This window comes from Amblyomma americanum, chromosome 1 (assembly GCF_052857255.1).
Source record: "Amblyomma americanum isolate KBUSLIRL-KWMA chromosome 1, ASM5285725v1, whole genome shotgun sequence".
NCBI lineage: Eukaryota > Metazoa > Arthropoda > Arachnida > Ixodida > Ixodidae > Amblyomma > Amblyomma americanum.
In genome coordinates, this window is record NC_135497.1 from 285,283,914 (window position 1) to 285,301,636 (window position 17,723).

The window sequence follows — 17,723 nt, forward strand, 5'->3', positions numbered from 1 at the left end:
TGACTATCCAAGGGTGAGGTCCACGTGTCCAGCGAGATGTGAAACAAGTTACTGCGCCATTTCCTTTCCTCAAAAACCAATTTTTCATATAAAAAGTTTGATGCAACCGTTCATCTTACACTGTTGCGGGTGGTGTCATACGATTTCTCATTGCATACAGCATATGTCTCTTGGTAAGGTTGGAGGCTATATATCACGACAGGTATTCGAACCAAGTGTCCGAATGTTTCACTCGGTCTGTTGTGGATTCAACGTTTGTGCAATCAGCGTTCGGAGGCACGTCTTCGTTTCATTTCTCAGTGCGCACCCTGCGTCGAGGTCGAACGCTCACGATGACACACTAATGCTTTCGCCTTCACAGCACGTAAGCAGCCTTAAGAGCCCACTGAATTTCTTTTAAGCAAAATGGAATGATTAATAGTGTCAAAACCTTTAGTACATTCTAAGAACATAGTACCAACAAACCAATGAAACCCGAATTTCAATACTATGACTAAAACGAATTAATTAATTAATTAATTAATGTTTTAGCAAACTACACAATTCCCTGACAGTTAATTATTCGGTCATGGTGGATGTCATCAACCGTGGCTTCGTTGTGAGGGTTGGTTACTGCAGACTGTCTCCTAGCCCGCGGTTTTTAATTTTTCAGGCAAAGAAGTTTCCCCACGTTGAAACCTTTTCGTCCATCTTGTTACAATGTTTATACCAACTGGGGACTCTGTGTAGGCAGTCTTCTGTCTTTTGTGAATGTCTGATGCTGAACAATCTTTCAATGCCATAAATTCTATTATAGTTCTCTGTTTCTGTCCCGTTTGCATGCTTTTGCTTAAAATTAAAAAATAAATTTCTGTTTATTAGGTAAGGCTTTATTTACAAACATATAATTATTTAAATAAATTTCGTGAAATGCCATTCGTGCTCTCGGCAAGCTGGGATAACTTTTGGAACACGCGTTTATACATGAATCTTTCCACAAAATAAAAACACCATTTATATGGTCTCGTAACGTTTAATTCTGCCGGTATGGTGGATGGTGGAGCACGGTCTAGCGAGTCGCACAATATCGTTTGCCGAAAATCGTTCCATCCTGCCTGTCATGTGGCAAAATGCACGGCTTTAGTACGGAGGCATTTCTTCAAGCGCTACTGAACGAATGCGCCTGAACGCATACTTCGATCTACCCTTACCTTTAATGTTATATTTCAGCCTGCGCGGTGAGTCACCGAGAGAACCATTTTTCGGCTTAGTTGCCAGTTTAAGCACTGACCCACACAATGACGCCCTCCAATGTGACCGGCGTAGAATTAAAAAAAAGCAGATAACCTGATTACAGCAAGCCAACTGGTGCGCCCAAGCATCATCGAATCATAGCCAATACCCATGGCACTGTTACTCTCTCTCTCTTTTACAGTGTCCTCAATGGCACCGGAAGGCTAACTGTGAATGTGAGCATCCTTAGAGGAAAGGTCTCCTAAATGGGATTGCCCAATGAACAAGAAAAACAAAAATCAAAATTCTGCCTGAGGTCCCACAAGGCAAACCACACGACACATCATCAGTTGCGGAAACAGATTATGGATAGTGGCTGTCAGCTGACGAAGCGTGCCGCCACACGCCAACACGCGCCGGCAGACGCCTCGTGAACCCTCCCTGCCCCCCGCGGTCATTTAGGCGTCGTGCCAAGCCGGCCATAATCTTGCGATTCAAGGGCGCCTTTGCGGGGATCCAAGGGCCACGTCTATTGGCGTGAAGCTGCCGATACACTTTTGTTTTCTTCTCTTGTTTCTCTCTCTCCATCGTGGACGTTAGCGAGCCGTCTCGGCGTCCGGTATTATAGATTGAGGAAAGCATGTCTGTACAATAGACGACCAATGTTTTCCATCATTATAGGATCCATAAGATCCTTCGCCGAAGAGAAGAGTGTACTTCGAGGCACCCTTGCGCATGTTGGGAACACATCCGCCGGGCACCTTCGCAATGTAACTGCGCTAAGGACGAAGTTATCCTGTGCGCGTCCAGAGGCAAACGTGGTGAGCACCGCAACGCGTTAGCCCTATGGTGGCGACTTCGGAACCGACACCAGTGCAGCTCCCGAGCGTCTCCAAAGTGAGCCCGCGTCCGACTATCCCTTTCATCGGGTCACGCCGTCAGCGTTTGTCAAGATTAGCGACACGTGTATTAACTATTAGACCCGGAACTGCGCACTAAGATTTCTTGCTTTTTTCAGACATCAACTTTGCCTGAGGTGATCATGATTCAGAGCTTCTGGCTCTTCTGAGAGGCACCGGAGAATAACTTGGATTCTCTAGTGAATTTTTTTTTTTACCATTTGAATCCTGCACTCTGCGGTAAGCAGCGGCGAACAGCGCTCAAATAATGAATCCGGCTTTGTTACTAGTAGCCGCCTCGCTCCTTCTGGACCGCACTTGGAACAATGCTCCTTTCGTCTGCGGGGAAGAGACGGCAACGAAGAGCCTCGAAACGGAGTTGACGGATATCGGCGGCATGCTCATGAAAAAACTGATGCCCGTCGCGTCGGAGCTGGCCACGAGCCCCGAGCTGAGCCCCGAATGCGCTGGAAGCCTGTTCAAGGTGCTAAAGGCTACAAGAACGAGAGAGCCGTGGGTGTTAAGAAGTGAGTGCTCTTTCTTCCGCTTCGTATATCTTCCATTAATTACTCTTTCGGGGTGTAATGCCCGTCATGGAAGAACCTAAGACAGAAATAGTTTCGCTTAGTTTTCGCGGAAAACAAATGAGAAGTTTTAATTGTTTTGAACGCCATTTTTCTGCCCGTGTAGTACGGCCGCGCAATATATCGGCCTTCTCGCCTTTGTGAATTTTGTGAGGGTGTCAGGGCCTCCGTCGGATGCGTACGCTTGCGCGGTGCGTGTTGCTTCGCAGCCATTGAGCCTCACTTTTTGTGCGTGTTTCACGAACATGAAGCGTATTCGTGAAAGGTTACGCGCGTTCCACTAATACGCTTCGTGGCTTCGACTTTTTTTTTTGTTCTAGAATGTCGTTTAGTTCATTTTGACCTGGCGCCAAACGTCCTTTGCCTTTTCATTAACATGTTTTAGAAGGGCAGCGCTGAATGGCCCCTTCCGCCCAGCCGTTTATATCCTATTTCATTACTTAGCCGCCAGGAAGAGAACTGTAACCTCTCCTTGTGGCCCAAGTGCTAGCCTGATAAATGCAAACTTTTTCTATGTATGTGCAATGACCAGCCACCCTATGCGTTGAAAAACCAAGAGGGAATTAAATTCATCACACTTTGTCTTAAGAAAGCACATAAGTTGGCCGGTACAATTCAGAATTATATTTACTGAATTATTTAATATTTTATTACAGTTAGCACAATATTGTGGCTTTCACTACATTTTCTCTGCCTACACTGAAAAAGCACTCAGTTGTATATTTTCTTTCCTTGCTCCCGTACAATACAGAGAACATTGTTCTTTTATACATATATTTCAGAAAAGCAGCAAATAAACAAAATTTAGGGAAGTATTACCTTCCGCTGAAATACTTTCACAACTGAAAGCATGTTGAGTACAACGCTTTCAACAGGAAATAAGAAGGTCCTGAAAAGAATTTTAAGTGCAAGACCAGAAAAAAAGGAGGCAACACATGCATGGCCAACTAAACAAATCCTCTTCTCGACAGAAGCGACGATAAAGGCTTATTAGATCAACAACGTGACGATTCTGCGGTCGAAAAAAAGAGCAATGTTCAGAATCTCATTGACCGGCAGCCTTTGCTCTACTTAATACGCATCTATAAATGCAGAGTGAAGGCATATGGAACAAAAAAAAAAGATAAAGCGGCAGTGAGGGCAGCGTTTAACCTACGCGAAATGCACTTTACTCTATGTCTTAGGCTTTGCTATTCATCGCCTTAAGGTTTAAATTAATATCTTTTTCTCTTCATTCAATGCGGGGTGTTTTTTTTTTGGAAGCCAAGTGTAAAGACGGGCGCGAACCCCTTTCTCATGCTCAGAACACGCTTACAGAGTAAGCCCAATGAACTGCTTTTTTTGTCTACACGCCGTGCTAATATGTTCCTCGTTGCAGTGATTCTTGCTAACGGATTGATTCCAAACAACCTCCTCGAGGGGAGTCTCATCAGCCTGGGCGGTTACGAACAGTGCCTCAAGACTAGGGTGTACAACTCCGAGGGAGAGTTGGTGCACAAGGGCCAGTATTGCAGCCTCTTCGTCTATCCGCCCTGGTCCCTCCTGGAGACTTTCGTTAAGAAGTTCCAGGCTGTCGGAGAATTTTCTGTAAGTCGCTGAGCTCACCTGAGGGTATAAGCTCCGGGTAAATATTGTTAAGCGTCATCAGTGTTCCCAGCAATAAGAGTGTACCGTTTAACCTTGGACTATCTGATCAGTTCACGGAAAAATGGGATGACTCCCTCGGTGCTTCGTGTTTCTGCATGCACTGACCGAAAATGGGGAGTAAATTTTGAGGCTACCGCGGGCGGCCCTGTTTAGACTTAAGCCCCAACCAAGCGTCAGAACAAATTATATTCTTTTGCTGCTACCTTCCTTTTGCAGTTACTTAGATGCCAGACACTCGTGCACTGAACGCGCGCTTGTATACACATAGTTTGATAGAGTTGAGGATTACTAATTTATGCGACCACGCTGTCGCACATCACGGATGGTACACGAAGGCCGTGTGTGAACGCATGCACTCAATTCAGACGCATCGGTAACTTTTTTAACGGTAACCTTTTATGCTTATTATTTGCTCCCATGTGCTTTTTGAGTATTTTTGTTATTTTCCGCGCTGCAAAGCGCAACTACGTTTTCGTTGTTGAAGCAGCATCACAGTAGATGTGCTCACCAAACAACTCAACAAACTGGCTCTAAAGAAAAGTATAAGTCCTAGGGAAGCCTTCCATTTAAGCCAAAGAATGCACTGTAACAGAAATTTCTGCGGAGGACAGTTTTTCCCGAATACGCACCTACGGTGTCATTTCCGCGGCGGGATTGCCTGCCGCTTCGTCAACCATGCATACTAGTCGTGCAAGTCGTCGCGAGTGGCCCGGCTTGAGTGCGAACCCTTGCGCTTTTATCATGCGAGCAATCATTTTGGCACACGTAAGAAAGCATACGTGTAACTCTTGGCAAAAACCCTACTAGGAAGCCTTTGGAAATCTGTCACCGCTCTGGATGTTTTAGCCAGCGGCTATGATTAGACACGACGAGCCACCTTTTTTGAGTGCACGTAATGTTTCGTAGGCTAATCTGAATCCCTTCATGATCCAACGAACTGTGATATGGGCTGTTCTTGCTGTCATACAGCACTAAATTGCATAATTAATTTCCACCTAAGAGGAAAAAAAGAAAGAAAATAAAACACTTGCTATGGTCAAAAAATTTCCATAGTTCCCTCTACAAAAATTTCCTGAGAAAAATATCCCTCTAGATAGATTCCAAGGTGTCTTTTGGGATTTGAAAATCCTTAGGGTTGTGTTAAAAAGCCAACTCTATTCCTACGATCTGATTTAAAATATCTGTTAGTTCTCAACATGTTTATGAAATAAGCCACTTACATTACTCATGCTTACTGACGCAATAATTTTGTGGAGGTTGTTTGAAAATAGGGTCACTTGTCCTTAAGTGTCATTCTTGGAGACAAAATTGCCTACTGTGATCATGATACGTAGCGCGAACAGGACGAAGGACAAAGAAAGAGGTGCACAACACAGGAGCTTACTTCTGACTGAAGGAAACCTAAGGTGACCAAGGCGAAACGGAACACTCAGTGTTCCGTTTCGTTCCGGTCCGTTACCGACTCGTCCAACGTTCCACTCTTGTGAATTATATTTCCTACTGTGCCTATCTCTACGATGGAATTCTGGTGGTTACTGCGGATTCTTTCCACCACGTAAATAAAATAACGAAAGGCTGCGAACACAGACATTTCTGCCCGTTGTACAAAAAAAGCGCATAAAGATTTGCAATAGCTCTGCTTTCGTTCGCAGATAAAGCTTTTCCAAGCATGCTGTACTGCGACTTCTTGGGGTGCTCCTTTGCCCACTTCGTTGCCAACTGGGATATTCCCGTACCAGAGGCTCTTCGTGTCTTTTCTTATGCGAAAGCATTAGAGCCCTCATGTCGGAAATGTAGTTCTGTCCGTCTGAAGCATCAGCTGGCAGTGGCAGGTGGCAAAGCAGAGACGGAAATTCCCCCCCCCCCCCCCCCCCCCCCACACACACACTTTAAGGGAAAGAAAGTGGGAGTGGAAAGACGAAGAATGGCTGGGTGGCTATGGGTGGCGGATGGCGAAGTGGAGAGAGGTGAATCGTCTTTCCACTTACAGTGGCGTCAGGTGGCGAGTGGGGGAGAGTGGAGCTGGGGTACGGCGTACCACATGGTGACCGGCGGACAGGTCTGTACGCATGGTCTGAATCCGTCAGCGGTAGCAGCTACTCCGTTCGGGGGCAATGCTTATGCTAATTAACGCATACTCTGCCGCATCAATCGCACTGGTTGTCAATAATTCTTGAAGCGAAAGCTTCACTACGGGACCTCGGGCTTCAATCGCGGGCCGTGCAAATTTCACCTTCAGTTGAGTTAGAGGCCGCTGGAGTTAATTGAATTCATTGGCGTTTGCGTTGACAACGTTATAGACTCCGTGATTTGAGAAAAGGAAAGACTCATAACTGGCTCCCAGGGTCAGTGGACACCTCAATCACGCTTTCAGGCACGTGGCGATGGTGTCCATCTGCAACAAACTACCTTCGCACTATATTCAGTGCTTAGCAATGCTTAACCGGCAACAATTTTTTTTTCAAGTCCAATTTTATTTTCATTGTATCGAATGTCGCTACAAGCCACCACGGTGGCTCAGTGGCTATGCTGCTCGGCTGCTGACGCCAGACATGGGTTTGATCCCTGCCGCGGGGTCGCATTTCGATGGAGGCGGAATGCTAGAGGCCCGTGTCCTAGCGATGTCAGTGCACGTTAAAGAACCTCATATGTTCAAAATTTTCCCTAGCCCTCCACTACGGCATTCTTCATAGTCTGAGTCGCTTTGCGAAGTTAACCCCACAAACCAACCAAAGTCGCTACTAGAAAATTATTGGCTAAACAAGGCTACGGCTAAGTTAAAACACTCGTCTAAAGCTGTCAAGTCCACTCCTCTCTTCACGACGGCATCCCTCTTTTTTCTCCCCATCATTCTGCCCTCTCTCTCGCCTCTTTCTTTCTCTTCAACTTTTGCATCTTTCTCTCTCTCGGCTTGGCTTGGTGCCGATCCGCCAGGGGCACCAAGCCAAGGATAAACATCTACAACGGACTTAGTGTGGCCTCCTAATAACGACGCCTTAAAATTACATAACGGAGGAGGTCCCATACCGGTCGAGACAAGCACGCTTCAGAACGCTAGATTTGAGCGTCACGCACTGCCTTTCTTTCCAGTTTTTCATCTTTTTTCTGGACGCATCTTGAAGGCATGAAATAATTGCTTTAGTAAATTGAGGTCACTGTCATAACTGCTAAGCAACGTTTTTCCTTGGACACCTCTTTTAAAAACTGCTTGTACATGTAAAGGCCCGGACGCTTTAAAGCGAGATACACCTACACCCCACAGCGTCCCTTATTGCAGCGAAAAGCTGCTATAGGTAGCTCACCAGCGGTGGCCACACGTCCTTCGTCACAGCGCCACTACAACGCATGCGCGAGCGCTCCTCATGCGCCTGTGGCCTCTTCGTCATCTTTGCTGCTCAGAGGGAAGGTCGCGTGGTGTGTGCATCTCTTTCACCGCCATGGCAGACGCGTGTGAGAGTTGGATCAGCAGCAATCAGCGGCTGAGATTCGACGTGTTTGTGGGCGTGAGTCAAAGCGTCGTCCATAGCAAAATCCAGCCATGCGTGAAGCGCAACGCGAAGCCGCTAGGCTGTGCGGTCAAACCGGACATCGTCGCCAGATTAACGCTCAACACGTCCGAGAGTATCGCAAGCGCAAGGGGAGAGCATCCGGATTAACTGTGCTTTTGGCCTTGCGCGAACCGTAGACGAAGCCGCCGCCTGCTAAACGTGTGCTAACGGATGAACAGCGTTCTCTCAAAGTCGAACAGCAGCGGGAACGCCCCTGCATGGAGAGATTTTCGCTCGATGCAGATTTTTTTTTCGTCTCTATCTCTCTGTCTTTAAGTAAAGGACCCGGATTTCACCAACCCTCAGCAATCCCTTCGATCATTTGTCCTCGCGTATCCATTATCGGTACGCCCCCTAAAGCAGTGTCGAGTTTTTGTTCGTTACCGCAACAGTCGTGGAGTTTATTGCAACTCTTCTACAATCGAGAGCTCAAATGATTGAGTGAAAGCAAAGATAGTGCACCCGTAATAATCTTTTTTTCAGCCTTCAGCTCTGTTGCTACTCCTGTGTCAAGCTTTCCCAAAACTTCATGAATTATTTCCGAGTCTCAGACTATACGTTGTGCTATTTGTCCAGCTTGTTGGCGACAGCTTCTGATTGCTCCTTTGCAAAGGATACAGCACCGATTTTCTTGTTGTAAATGACATATCTACGCTTTTTTACCAAGTTAGGAAGCAGTGCCCGCCCCCTTCTCACTTTTCTGAAAAAATTTTCTTTTATTGATCCGGCAGAGACCATACACCATGGTAAAAAAAATGTAAGGCACGTTTAAAGCGATAAAGATGGACAGTGCATGTGCATCCTAGATGGTTCATGCGCATTCAAACATGAAAAAAAGGGAAAAGGGCCACATCTTAAACACCTTGATTCTAAGTAATCAACAAATAGCCACCCTAAGGACCTGAAATTTTTAGGAGTTTACTTTTCAAATATCTGAAACTGGTTTAAGCGTATTCATCAGATGAGAGTGGTGCAAAACGCAACGCAGTTTAGAAACCCATCGCGTCGTTTGATTATTAGCGAGCATTAGTAAACAAATGCCACAAACGTATTGCCGCCTCCCTGACTTCTCGCAGAGTAAAGATGAACAGGCCAGCTGAAGAGGAACTTAGTAAAATTTGAAAAGTTACACACTTAGAAATCTCACATTTTGCCTCAACCCGCGCGGATCAAAATGAGACAGCGCACAGAACTGAATAAGAGACTGTTCGAAAATTAATACATTACTCAGTCTTGCAACAAATTCAAAGGAAGTTTGCCGCATGGGTATAAGACACTCTTTCTGAGGTTATTAGCACGACAGACACTATTCCTAAAGCTAATCTGGCACTGTTGTGTTCCATTACCTGCTACAGATTGGACGATTCTACAGCCGTGTTCCTCGCGTAGCATGGCTACACGATCCTTCCGCAATCCTGCCTGCTTAGCAACTTTTTTTCTGCTTTAGTGTCGCAGTTGTTGCTCTTTCGCTTTTTGTGTGTTGAATCCACATGTGATTTGGTTCGGTTCATGGTACATAAAGACGAGTACTTGCACGTGACTGTAAGTCAAACTGAACAGAGCTTGCTCCACTATCAGATTGCATTGTGAGTGCAACCTTTTTTTTCTCACCAGAAAAAGTGTGCCGCTTAGGTTCCAAAGAACGTCATGCAGCTCCTCAGCTCCTGTCCTTCATATACCTCACCTTTTGTGTTCTGTGGAGGGCGTCTTAAGGACACCAGAAAAAAAAAACACTTGGTGGCACTGGCGCTGTTTGATGCTTTCCAGAGCTCTCTTGGTGTCTTCCTCACGCCATTCTTCCATCAGTCATTTAATTTTAAGTTTGGACCATCCTAAAGAGCCATATATCGAGGGCAGAGTGGTTTTGCAAGCAATTAAGCAAATATCTTTACTTTATAGGCTCCGCCGAACTCCAAGCTGTCACGTTTTGCCTCATCTGTAGCCTGCTGCTAGAATAATTTCCGCGGAAGAACACGATGCACGAATATTTCAGAACTTTGCATAACACAAGCGCTCGTGTTGTCGTTTCTTTCCGTTGTCCTTGTCTTGTTTGCGCTGTTATTTAGAATGAGTAGATACCAACTCGCCCAGGCTTCTCCTTTGACAAGAAATAACAAACACTTGTAATAAAAAAATTCTCATCCTATTCCAGGACGTCTGGTTGTTTAAGCTGCGCAGTACCAAGGAAGATGACATGCATAAATTTGCGTCTCTTCGCACGCTTTTTCGTTCACCAACGCTCACTTCGCAGTTTTTTTTTCTTGTTGGAAAATACCAATCTTTTCAGCGTTAAGTTGAGTTCCAGTGAACATGTGGCGGGTCGTTCCAACTAAATATCCAAATAATTCGATTCTTATTAAAGTTGATTGTTAATTTGCCCTCGGTGTCAATTTAAGGCTTAAAAGATTTCGTACGCGTATGCTTCTTGAAGCACCATGGGGATAACGCACGTAACTTATAAAAATTATTTGAACTTTTGTATCTCAATGTGCGAAGTCAGATAGCTGTCTTGTCCTTACACAAAGTTCGCATGTTTGCGTGATCTGACATTTTTTGATAGACTGATTTCTTCCAAGTAGGAGCATCCACAAGTCGAGCTGATCTTAAACTCCTTGCAAGCCTGCAGCGCTGCTTTCTACGGGCGGCAGTACTTCTGGGCCCAATACCGCCTCTATACCTGACAACACGCCGACAACAAATTCCGCTTCGCGGATCTCGCACACTTTACGTTAGCTGCATAATGTTCAAATAACTGCCACCGCCGTCCGATTATGCCGCCGCTCGGTATTAAGGCGAAAGCCATACTCCCATCTCATACTCCCGGTCGAGATCTTGTCCGTCCGTTACATCGCCAGCCGGTAGTCACAACAACGAAAACGACGTCATATTGTCCGTCCATTCGTTACGCTCTTCAACTCGACATGAAAAAAACCTTTATGCACGATGGGATTCAGCCACCATCCTTCCATTCCACAGCCGAGCGTTCTAACGACTACGCTACTTTATGCCAATGAATATGTAGCTCTCCTTGTCTAGGACGCTGGAGAGTGTTTGCGGAAGGGCATCAAATCAGACGGGTGCCTCACAAACGCCCTCCAGCGTCTCCAGCATTTAAGATTCACAAACAATTGTGTACCTAATCAACATCTTAACCACACATCAGTGACACAAGCAGCAACACCGCGCTAAAGGCTTTCGCCTCACCGCACTTTAGGTCAACAGAGTGCCCCCTTGAACTTTTTTTTCACGCAACTTTGACTGCCCTGAATCTGAAGCACTAAGTCCAGCAAGTTTTCAATCTTAAGCGCAGCACCATCTGCTCAAGACTGCACAGTCCCGATTTTCTGCGAAGGCTTTGTGAGTAGGAAATGACTTCAAAAGTAATTATGAGGAGTCTTATAAGGAAGCAGATTAGGTGGTGAGGTATACTGGACTACGAAGGCTTCATATATGAAACTTCATAGTGATGAAAAGATCTTTATATTTAAAAAACCCAAAAAATCTTTCAAAAGAAAAAGGGTTTAAAGGAGGATATTCGACCAAAATAAATTACAAGCTGCAAGACGAGAACGTTCGCTTAATTATGAATTTAAAGGCCATGGACTTCAGGCAGACAACAGTGTAGTGACGGGAATGACCTCAACGATAGAGTTGTCGCAGTACAAGACTGACATCAGCATTTAGAAAGCTGGGGCGAGGTCACGTTTGAGTCACATCATGGCTGACGTGACTCGGCAAGACAAGCGCTGTAAAAGATGTTGTAACTGCCAAGATTATCATGTATAATTGCGGTTCTTGGGCCGCTTGTGCCGGTCGTTGGTGTAGATCGTGACTAACAGCTTTATTTTTATTGGTCTTGAGACCGTATATCTTTCAATGAGCCGGTAGTAAAGAACAAAACGCATTTCAGGCATGACAGCCTTACGACAACTATGTAACCTCAGGACAAGAATAAAAGTCCGCATTGCGAAAGGCCACATCCTCGTAATGCAAGTTACGAAATCGTCGCAAGAACCAAAATGGCAAAACCGCGAATTAGGGAGGCGACGAAAAAATATGTGTTCAGACAACGAATAAATGCTGGAAGCCCCAAGTGGGCTCCATAGCAATTTCTAAAAAGTCACGAATCGTCTGAACCCCAAAGACCAATTTCTCCCGAGCGCCATTTGCCGAAAATTTTCTGAGATTGTTAGTTTCAGCGGAGTCGCAAGGAACAAGAAAAAAATACACCTCTTACCAAAGTGCATGATGCACTTTATAGCAACCATGGGGCCCAATATACGCGGCTGCTCGCAGGTGACTACAGGTTGCGACTGGGCACTGCACTGTTTACTGTGCCATAGACTATAGTATGTGAACAAATCGCTGGCGCCAGTGAATAACAAACTTTCCTCGTGTGTGAGCAAAGTTTTGCACTGCGCACCTGAATGGATGGTGCCAACTCCCTCTGCAGCTCCCCACGTTTTCAGTAGACCGATTTCCTCGTTGCCGCCGTTCCTGATGGTGTGAAAACACCAAATTTTTCATTGCGTGTTTTTTGTTTGCTGTGATCCGCAAAGTATTAGCGTGGGCAACCGCATGAAATTCGCCTATGCCGGGAAAAAATAACTGATAACTGATTTTTTTCTGCAATGTAATTTCAGTTGCAGTCTGACTAAACGATCGTCGGCACTGATGTAACGAGTAGGCGTGAAATCACGCGAGCCATGCAGCGATGCTCTATTCGGGGCATTTCTACTTTTTCAAGGAATTTCAGGAGTAATGCATTTTTCCAAAAAGAGAATACTTGCAAATTTTTAAGAACCGAAATTTCCTCGCCTTTCCCTTATTGCTGGATCTTTCAAAATACGGCAGGAAAAAAGGGGAAGAAATGGAACATTTTCGTGCCTAATTAAGGGAATGTTTGATTACGGCACGGAACATTACTGCAACCATGCAAAACCTGCGATATAATCTCTACTCCGTCGCATTAATTCGCTGCAGTTCTTATTCTACTGTAATGCGGTCTCTAAACGAATTAAAACGACGAAGCAGCGGTTATTTTGCAGGTTTCGTATGCTTCAAGTCATATTTATAGTCTTAAACCTGTAGACCCTTCCTTCTACTCATCTGCGTAAAAAAACATGCCCTGCCTCTACACCTCTTCCTTTATTTTTCTTGTTCACTACTATCTTTAGGGCAGATTGAATCCCCTCGAGATCACCACAAATTCAAAGATAGGAAGGAAAGCGTTACGAATTGGATTATGCACACTAGACGCCTGCTCCGAAGATGAAGTCAACTTCCTTGCTGCTGGAGGTAAGATTGGTATGAATATTTGAAAGCATGGTATTGTATCTTCTTAAACATTAGTAATCTGCTCCGTATATGTAGCTCTTTCCTCCATTCTATATTGAAAAGGTTCACCTCCAGCTTTCTGGGACGTGTTCAATGCAGTTCTTTACAAGCCCCGGCTCGAAGTGCCGCGATTTTCGTAGAGAGCTGCTCGAAGAAGAAAAGTACAAAAAAATAAACAACTAAAAAAATTAGCAGTGGCTTAGCTCGGCTATGGCAGGATATACGTAGCGTGAGCTACGCTGAGCCGCTGAGTAGCAATTTCGCTCTCCTTTTCCATGGCTATACCACACTGGCAAACGCCCCGCTATATGTATACCCCCACTGATACATCTGTGCATGCGCACAAAATGAGAGGCGCTATCAAGCGGCTCTTGCGCAGCGTCAGACTTATCTACTGCGGAACGGAGGCGCACAGCTGGGTACGCACCGGCGCCAGTGCGTCTGCCGCGGCTATGACCGGCGAGGCGCGCGCGGCGGCGGCGGCTCCGGTACGCCAGCTGTGTGCCGTGTGACGTCACTGCTCCTCGCGCATGCGCAGCACGGCTCTCCTGGAGCCACGCAAAATTGCTCAACCTCGGCCAGTGTAACGTAAAAACCTAACGGAAGGAGTGCTTGCGCCGGCGAGTAACGACTAGTTTTTTTTTTTAATCGCCCCAGACATGCAGCTCAAAGAACTCATCAGCTAGCTTAGACACGTCCACAACCGCTAGTTTACGCGGCTTAGTGTGGTGTTTTCCTGTCGCGTGAATGCTCGGTACTTTTACAATCGAGGGCCAAGGGTCCAGAATTATGAGCCCTAGCTCTCGCAACATATGCATTTCCTGGCTAGTTTTCTTACTCGGGGCGTTTACGTCCTGAAAAACGGACCATGATACCGATGCCTTATGTAGGCCGCCTCTTTTTATACATTGCCTCCTTTGGGAACAAAATTTCAGCCACGCATTGAAATCCGGCTTTGTTAGTCACGTGAAGCACGGATTCTGGAAGTTTCTTATTGCAGGAGATTTGCAAGATGTTGCACGACACATCCTTTATTCGTGAAAGAAGAGAACGCCGCCTTAAACATTAAGCTTGAATTTCTCTGGCGTCATAACATTGGCCTTTCGCATTTTGTTAAAGCAGCCTCTCTTTCTCCGTAAAAGCCGCTAGGTGCATTGCGTGACACGCGCTGCGAAGTAATGTCCACGTTAATTCTGTTTTTTTTTCTGCTCCTTGCAGTTTTCAACCAATATGGAGCCAACACAACGGTTACTGGGTGCCGAAATGATGATCCAAAGGAATTTACGAAACTTCAAAAAGCTTCGATGTGAGTACTAAATACGGCTGGTAATGAAACTGCGCAAAAAGAAAGGGTCAAAATTGAACAGAACAGTGGAACTGAGAGCCTTGCGTCGTCGCCTCTTTTGCCCATACTCGACAAATTAACTGAGGGGATCACTGGCCTTTGCAGGCCTTCTCGCGTGGTCACAGCACGCGCGAAGGCTAGCACGCAACTTCGGGCCTGTTTGCTTAGAATAGAATGCCCCAAGTACCTGCAGTTTCAGCCCGGGCTGGTCAGTCTATAACCATATATGCATAACACATCCTCTGCGGGTAATAACATTTCTAATTCATACTTTAACCCTTTATAGCAAGCGGTTTTATTTGTTGTAAAATCTTAGCGGTGTAATATTATTCGTCGCTTTTAGTGACATTTCTATTATTTCATTTTGTTGCTAATCTTCATCTCATATTTTCTTCTTTCAGAATTTATCTGAGCGTCCTCGGTCTTCTCGTTGTCATCGGCACACTTATTGAATGGATCTTGATCAAGCTTCCGGCGCCTGACAAAGAAGCCAATTTGTGTTCGTACTCTAATTATGCATACTGGGCATTGCTATGTAGCGCAGGCAAAAGCTGCTCTAATGCAACGTTATTTATTTCCCAGTTGAATGAAGTCTGAAGAGCTTTTAGAATAAAGCTTTTAGGTAATATTATTAGCGTACAGTGACATTCTGTGATATTTTCATCATCCCTTGTGCAGTTGCGAGAAACACAGGACGGATGAAAGAATTACACATTATGGGGAATTCGCTGTTATCCGATTAGAATACCTGACGGCGCCTTGATTAGAGTACGTGCGTAAACTGATTGCCCCAGCCGCCTTCTTAGGGGACATTCTAAGCGTGCAATTATTTAATATGTCCTTTGTAATAAAATGATCGGTCGTGCAGTACGTCCTATAGCCACGATAGTTGTGGCATGATGCAAAGTCACCTGTTAGGTACCCATATCTGTCTAACTTAAGAAGGCTAGAAGTGTTTGCGATTCTTTTGTGTATTCAACAAACCAGCCGCTAACTTCTGCAACTGCTACCCGCATGTCACTAACCGGCGTAACGTAAAACAACGAGACTCGTCTACTTTGGCTTCAAGAAAGACGACGCCTCAGCCTGTATTTCTGAACTTTCGTGAACGATGAAACGTTTATACCATCTCGCCGGCAACTCCCATTTGTCCGTCGTTACGGGGCAGATGTAAACACAGTTGAAAGTCAAGGAGCCTAAGCAACTGTCCGCACATTTCCTGGCCTTAACATGCTTCACCGTCTCTGTTTACGTCCTACCCCTTTGTCCTGCCTGCCAGCAGTACGCGTTTGGGCGCCGCTCAAGCTGTTCATGTTCTTCTCGGCGATCAGCAATACGCAGCGGTTGCTCAAGACCGAGGCCCGAGCAGAGAACAAAAACCTGGTTTTCCTGAGCGGGTTCAAGATTTTCCTCATCATATGGGTCATCTACGCGCACTGCTACGTCTTGATACAACCAGAGTTTGCGCGTAAGCACTGCGATTCTGCTCTACAACCCCAATGATCTAAGCAGCCCCTGATCAGCGCGTTTTCTATTTTTTTCAATACCAGAAATTACGCTGACTCGAAGAATCAAGGCAGTTTTCCTCTCCTCCTTCCTTTCCTCCTCTCTTGTTCTTCCCCGTGAGCTAGCCTTCACGCCTGCTTCATGGCTGTGGGGGAGATTTCCCTCCTGGTGGCACCCAACGACTGAACGCGCATGAACTGAAGCAGCCGAAAACGGCCGCATTATGCGCCGCATGCAGCTCCGCAGATCAGTGCATTCCACCATTTTTAGAGCAAATCCATCTGGCTGGTGCCTCGTCGCGGCATTTAATTGAATTCAGCCGTTCGAAAGGCGCTTATTTCGCGCGAAGCGAGCGATACGCCTGGCATTGAAGAAACTCACAGGACGGTAACGATTGTGCAACGCGGTGTTCAGCGATAGCAGTTTAGGCGTTTAGTTTTGGGCATATATTCCTGACGCACTGGTGTAGCGATCCAGTGATGCATCCCTGCACTGGCAGGCGCGTGTTCTAGCAGAGCCACCCGTAGGCTCATGCGACCCAGGCTGACCATGACATAAGGTCGCGCTACATTAACGCCACGTGACATGAATGTACGTCTCCGGCTTTCTCATCGCCATCGGCGTAACCGCTGGGTGCTTTAATGTCCTGGTCACGTGTCATTCATGTCACGTGACCATGACATTAAAGCACCCAGCGGATACGCCGACGGCCACGGGAAAGCGAGGAACGGGCGCCTAACAGCTATCGCTGTAAAAGCAAAGGATGCGCTGCCCTGATCAACCTGCGCCCCATGTCAGTAAACATGGCGTCATGGAAGGCTTTCAAAGGCATGCAGCAACCATTCTGGCCGGCAGTTTCGATGGAAATTGACTGAGTGACTTCGACTGCATAAACCTAACTGAACAGCGCGTAATAAACTAAAATTCAGATTTTTAATGTACAATTTTAGTCAAGCCAGTGACCAGAAACAACCCGGACCTTAATTTTTGGAGATGCAGTGTATGGCGTGGTAACGATGGGGATCACGTCGGAGCAGGACATTCATGACTTCCCGGAAACTCTCGAAAATGGTTGATCTTCGCAGGATTTTATTTAGCGGATTCAAATCTTGGGTGACACCTTGAGAACGCTTTTTTTCCTATGATGAGTTTTGTACGTCTTTGGTTTGAAGTAAACAGGTATGGCAGGAAAAATAAAAGGTGTTTTAGAGGAATAATTTAACCAGCAAAAATAAGAAAACAAAACTGCCTTGGAGAAAAACACCCAAGAGAGTACTTATCTTTTGCGCTCAAAGTTAGCTGGACTATTGTAATAAGTTGCGTAGCCCCTCTCCTGACATCTGTAGTACTGTTTCCCTCTGTACCAGACATAGCGCTAAAAAGGTGCCCCACCCACACTAGGAATCTTTCCTAGGAGAACAAAAACTGAAGCTATGCAGTGAATGAATGGCACGTCGCTTCCATTAGCACAAGTCTGAAGACATTCACTAATATATTTAGTGAAAACAAAAACCTTCGGCATATTTAAGCGACCTGAATTTTTTCAGTGAACACTGCATCAGAAACAACTCTCTACGTGCGCTGATCGCAAAACGTGCCTGGTAACAACCTGTTTCAGCTGATAGCAAAACATATACAAAAATTG

At 45.7% G+C, this 17,723-nt stretch overlaps 1 protein-coding gene across 1 annotated transcript in view; it reads left to right on the forward strand.

Moving 5' to 3' along the window:
• Positions 1–1,875: 1,875 nt before the first annotated feature.
• LOC144115216 (nose resistant to fluoxetine protein 6-like) overlaps positions 1,876–17,723 on the forward strand; it is a 39,388-nt gene continuing 23,540 nt past the window's right edge. The window contains exons 1-6 of the mRNA XM_077649493.1: positions 1,876–2,638; positions 4,074–4,282; positions 13,068–13,188; positions 14,446–14,533; positions 14,974–15,071; positions 15,855–16,040. Coding sequence (XP_077505619.1) covers positions 2,380–2,638; positions 4,074–4,282; positions 13,068–13,188; positions 14,446–14,533; positions 14,974–15,071; positions 15,855–16,040 — 961 coding nt within the window. The 5' untranslated portion in view covers positions 1,876–2,379. The remainder of the gene's footprint in view (positions 2,639–4,073; positions 4,283–13,067; positions 13,189–14,445; positions 14,534–14,973; positions 15,072–15,854; positions 16,041–17,723) is intronic.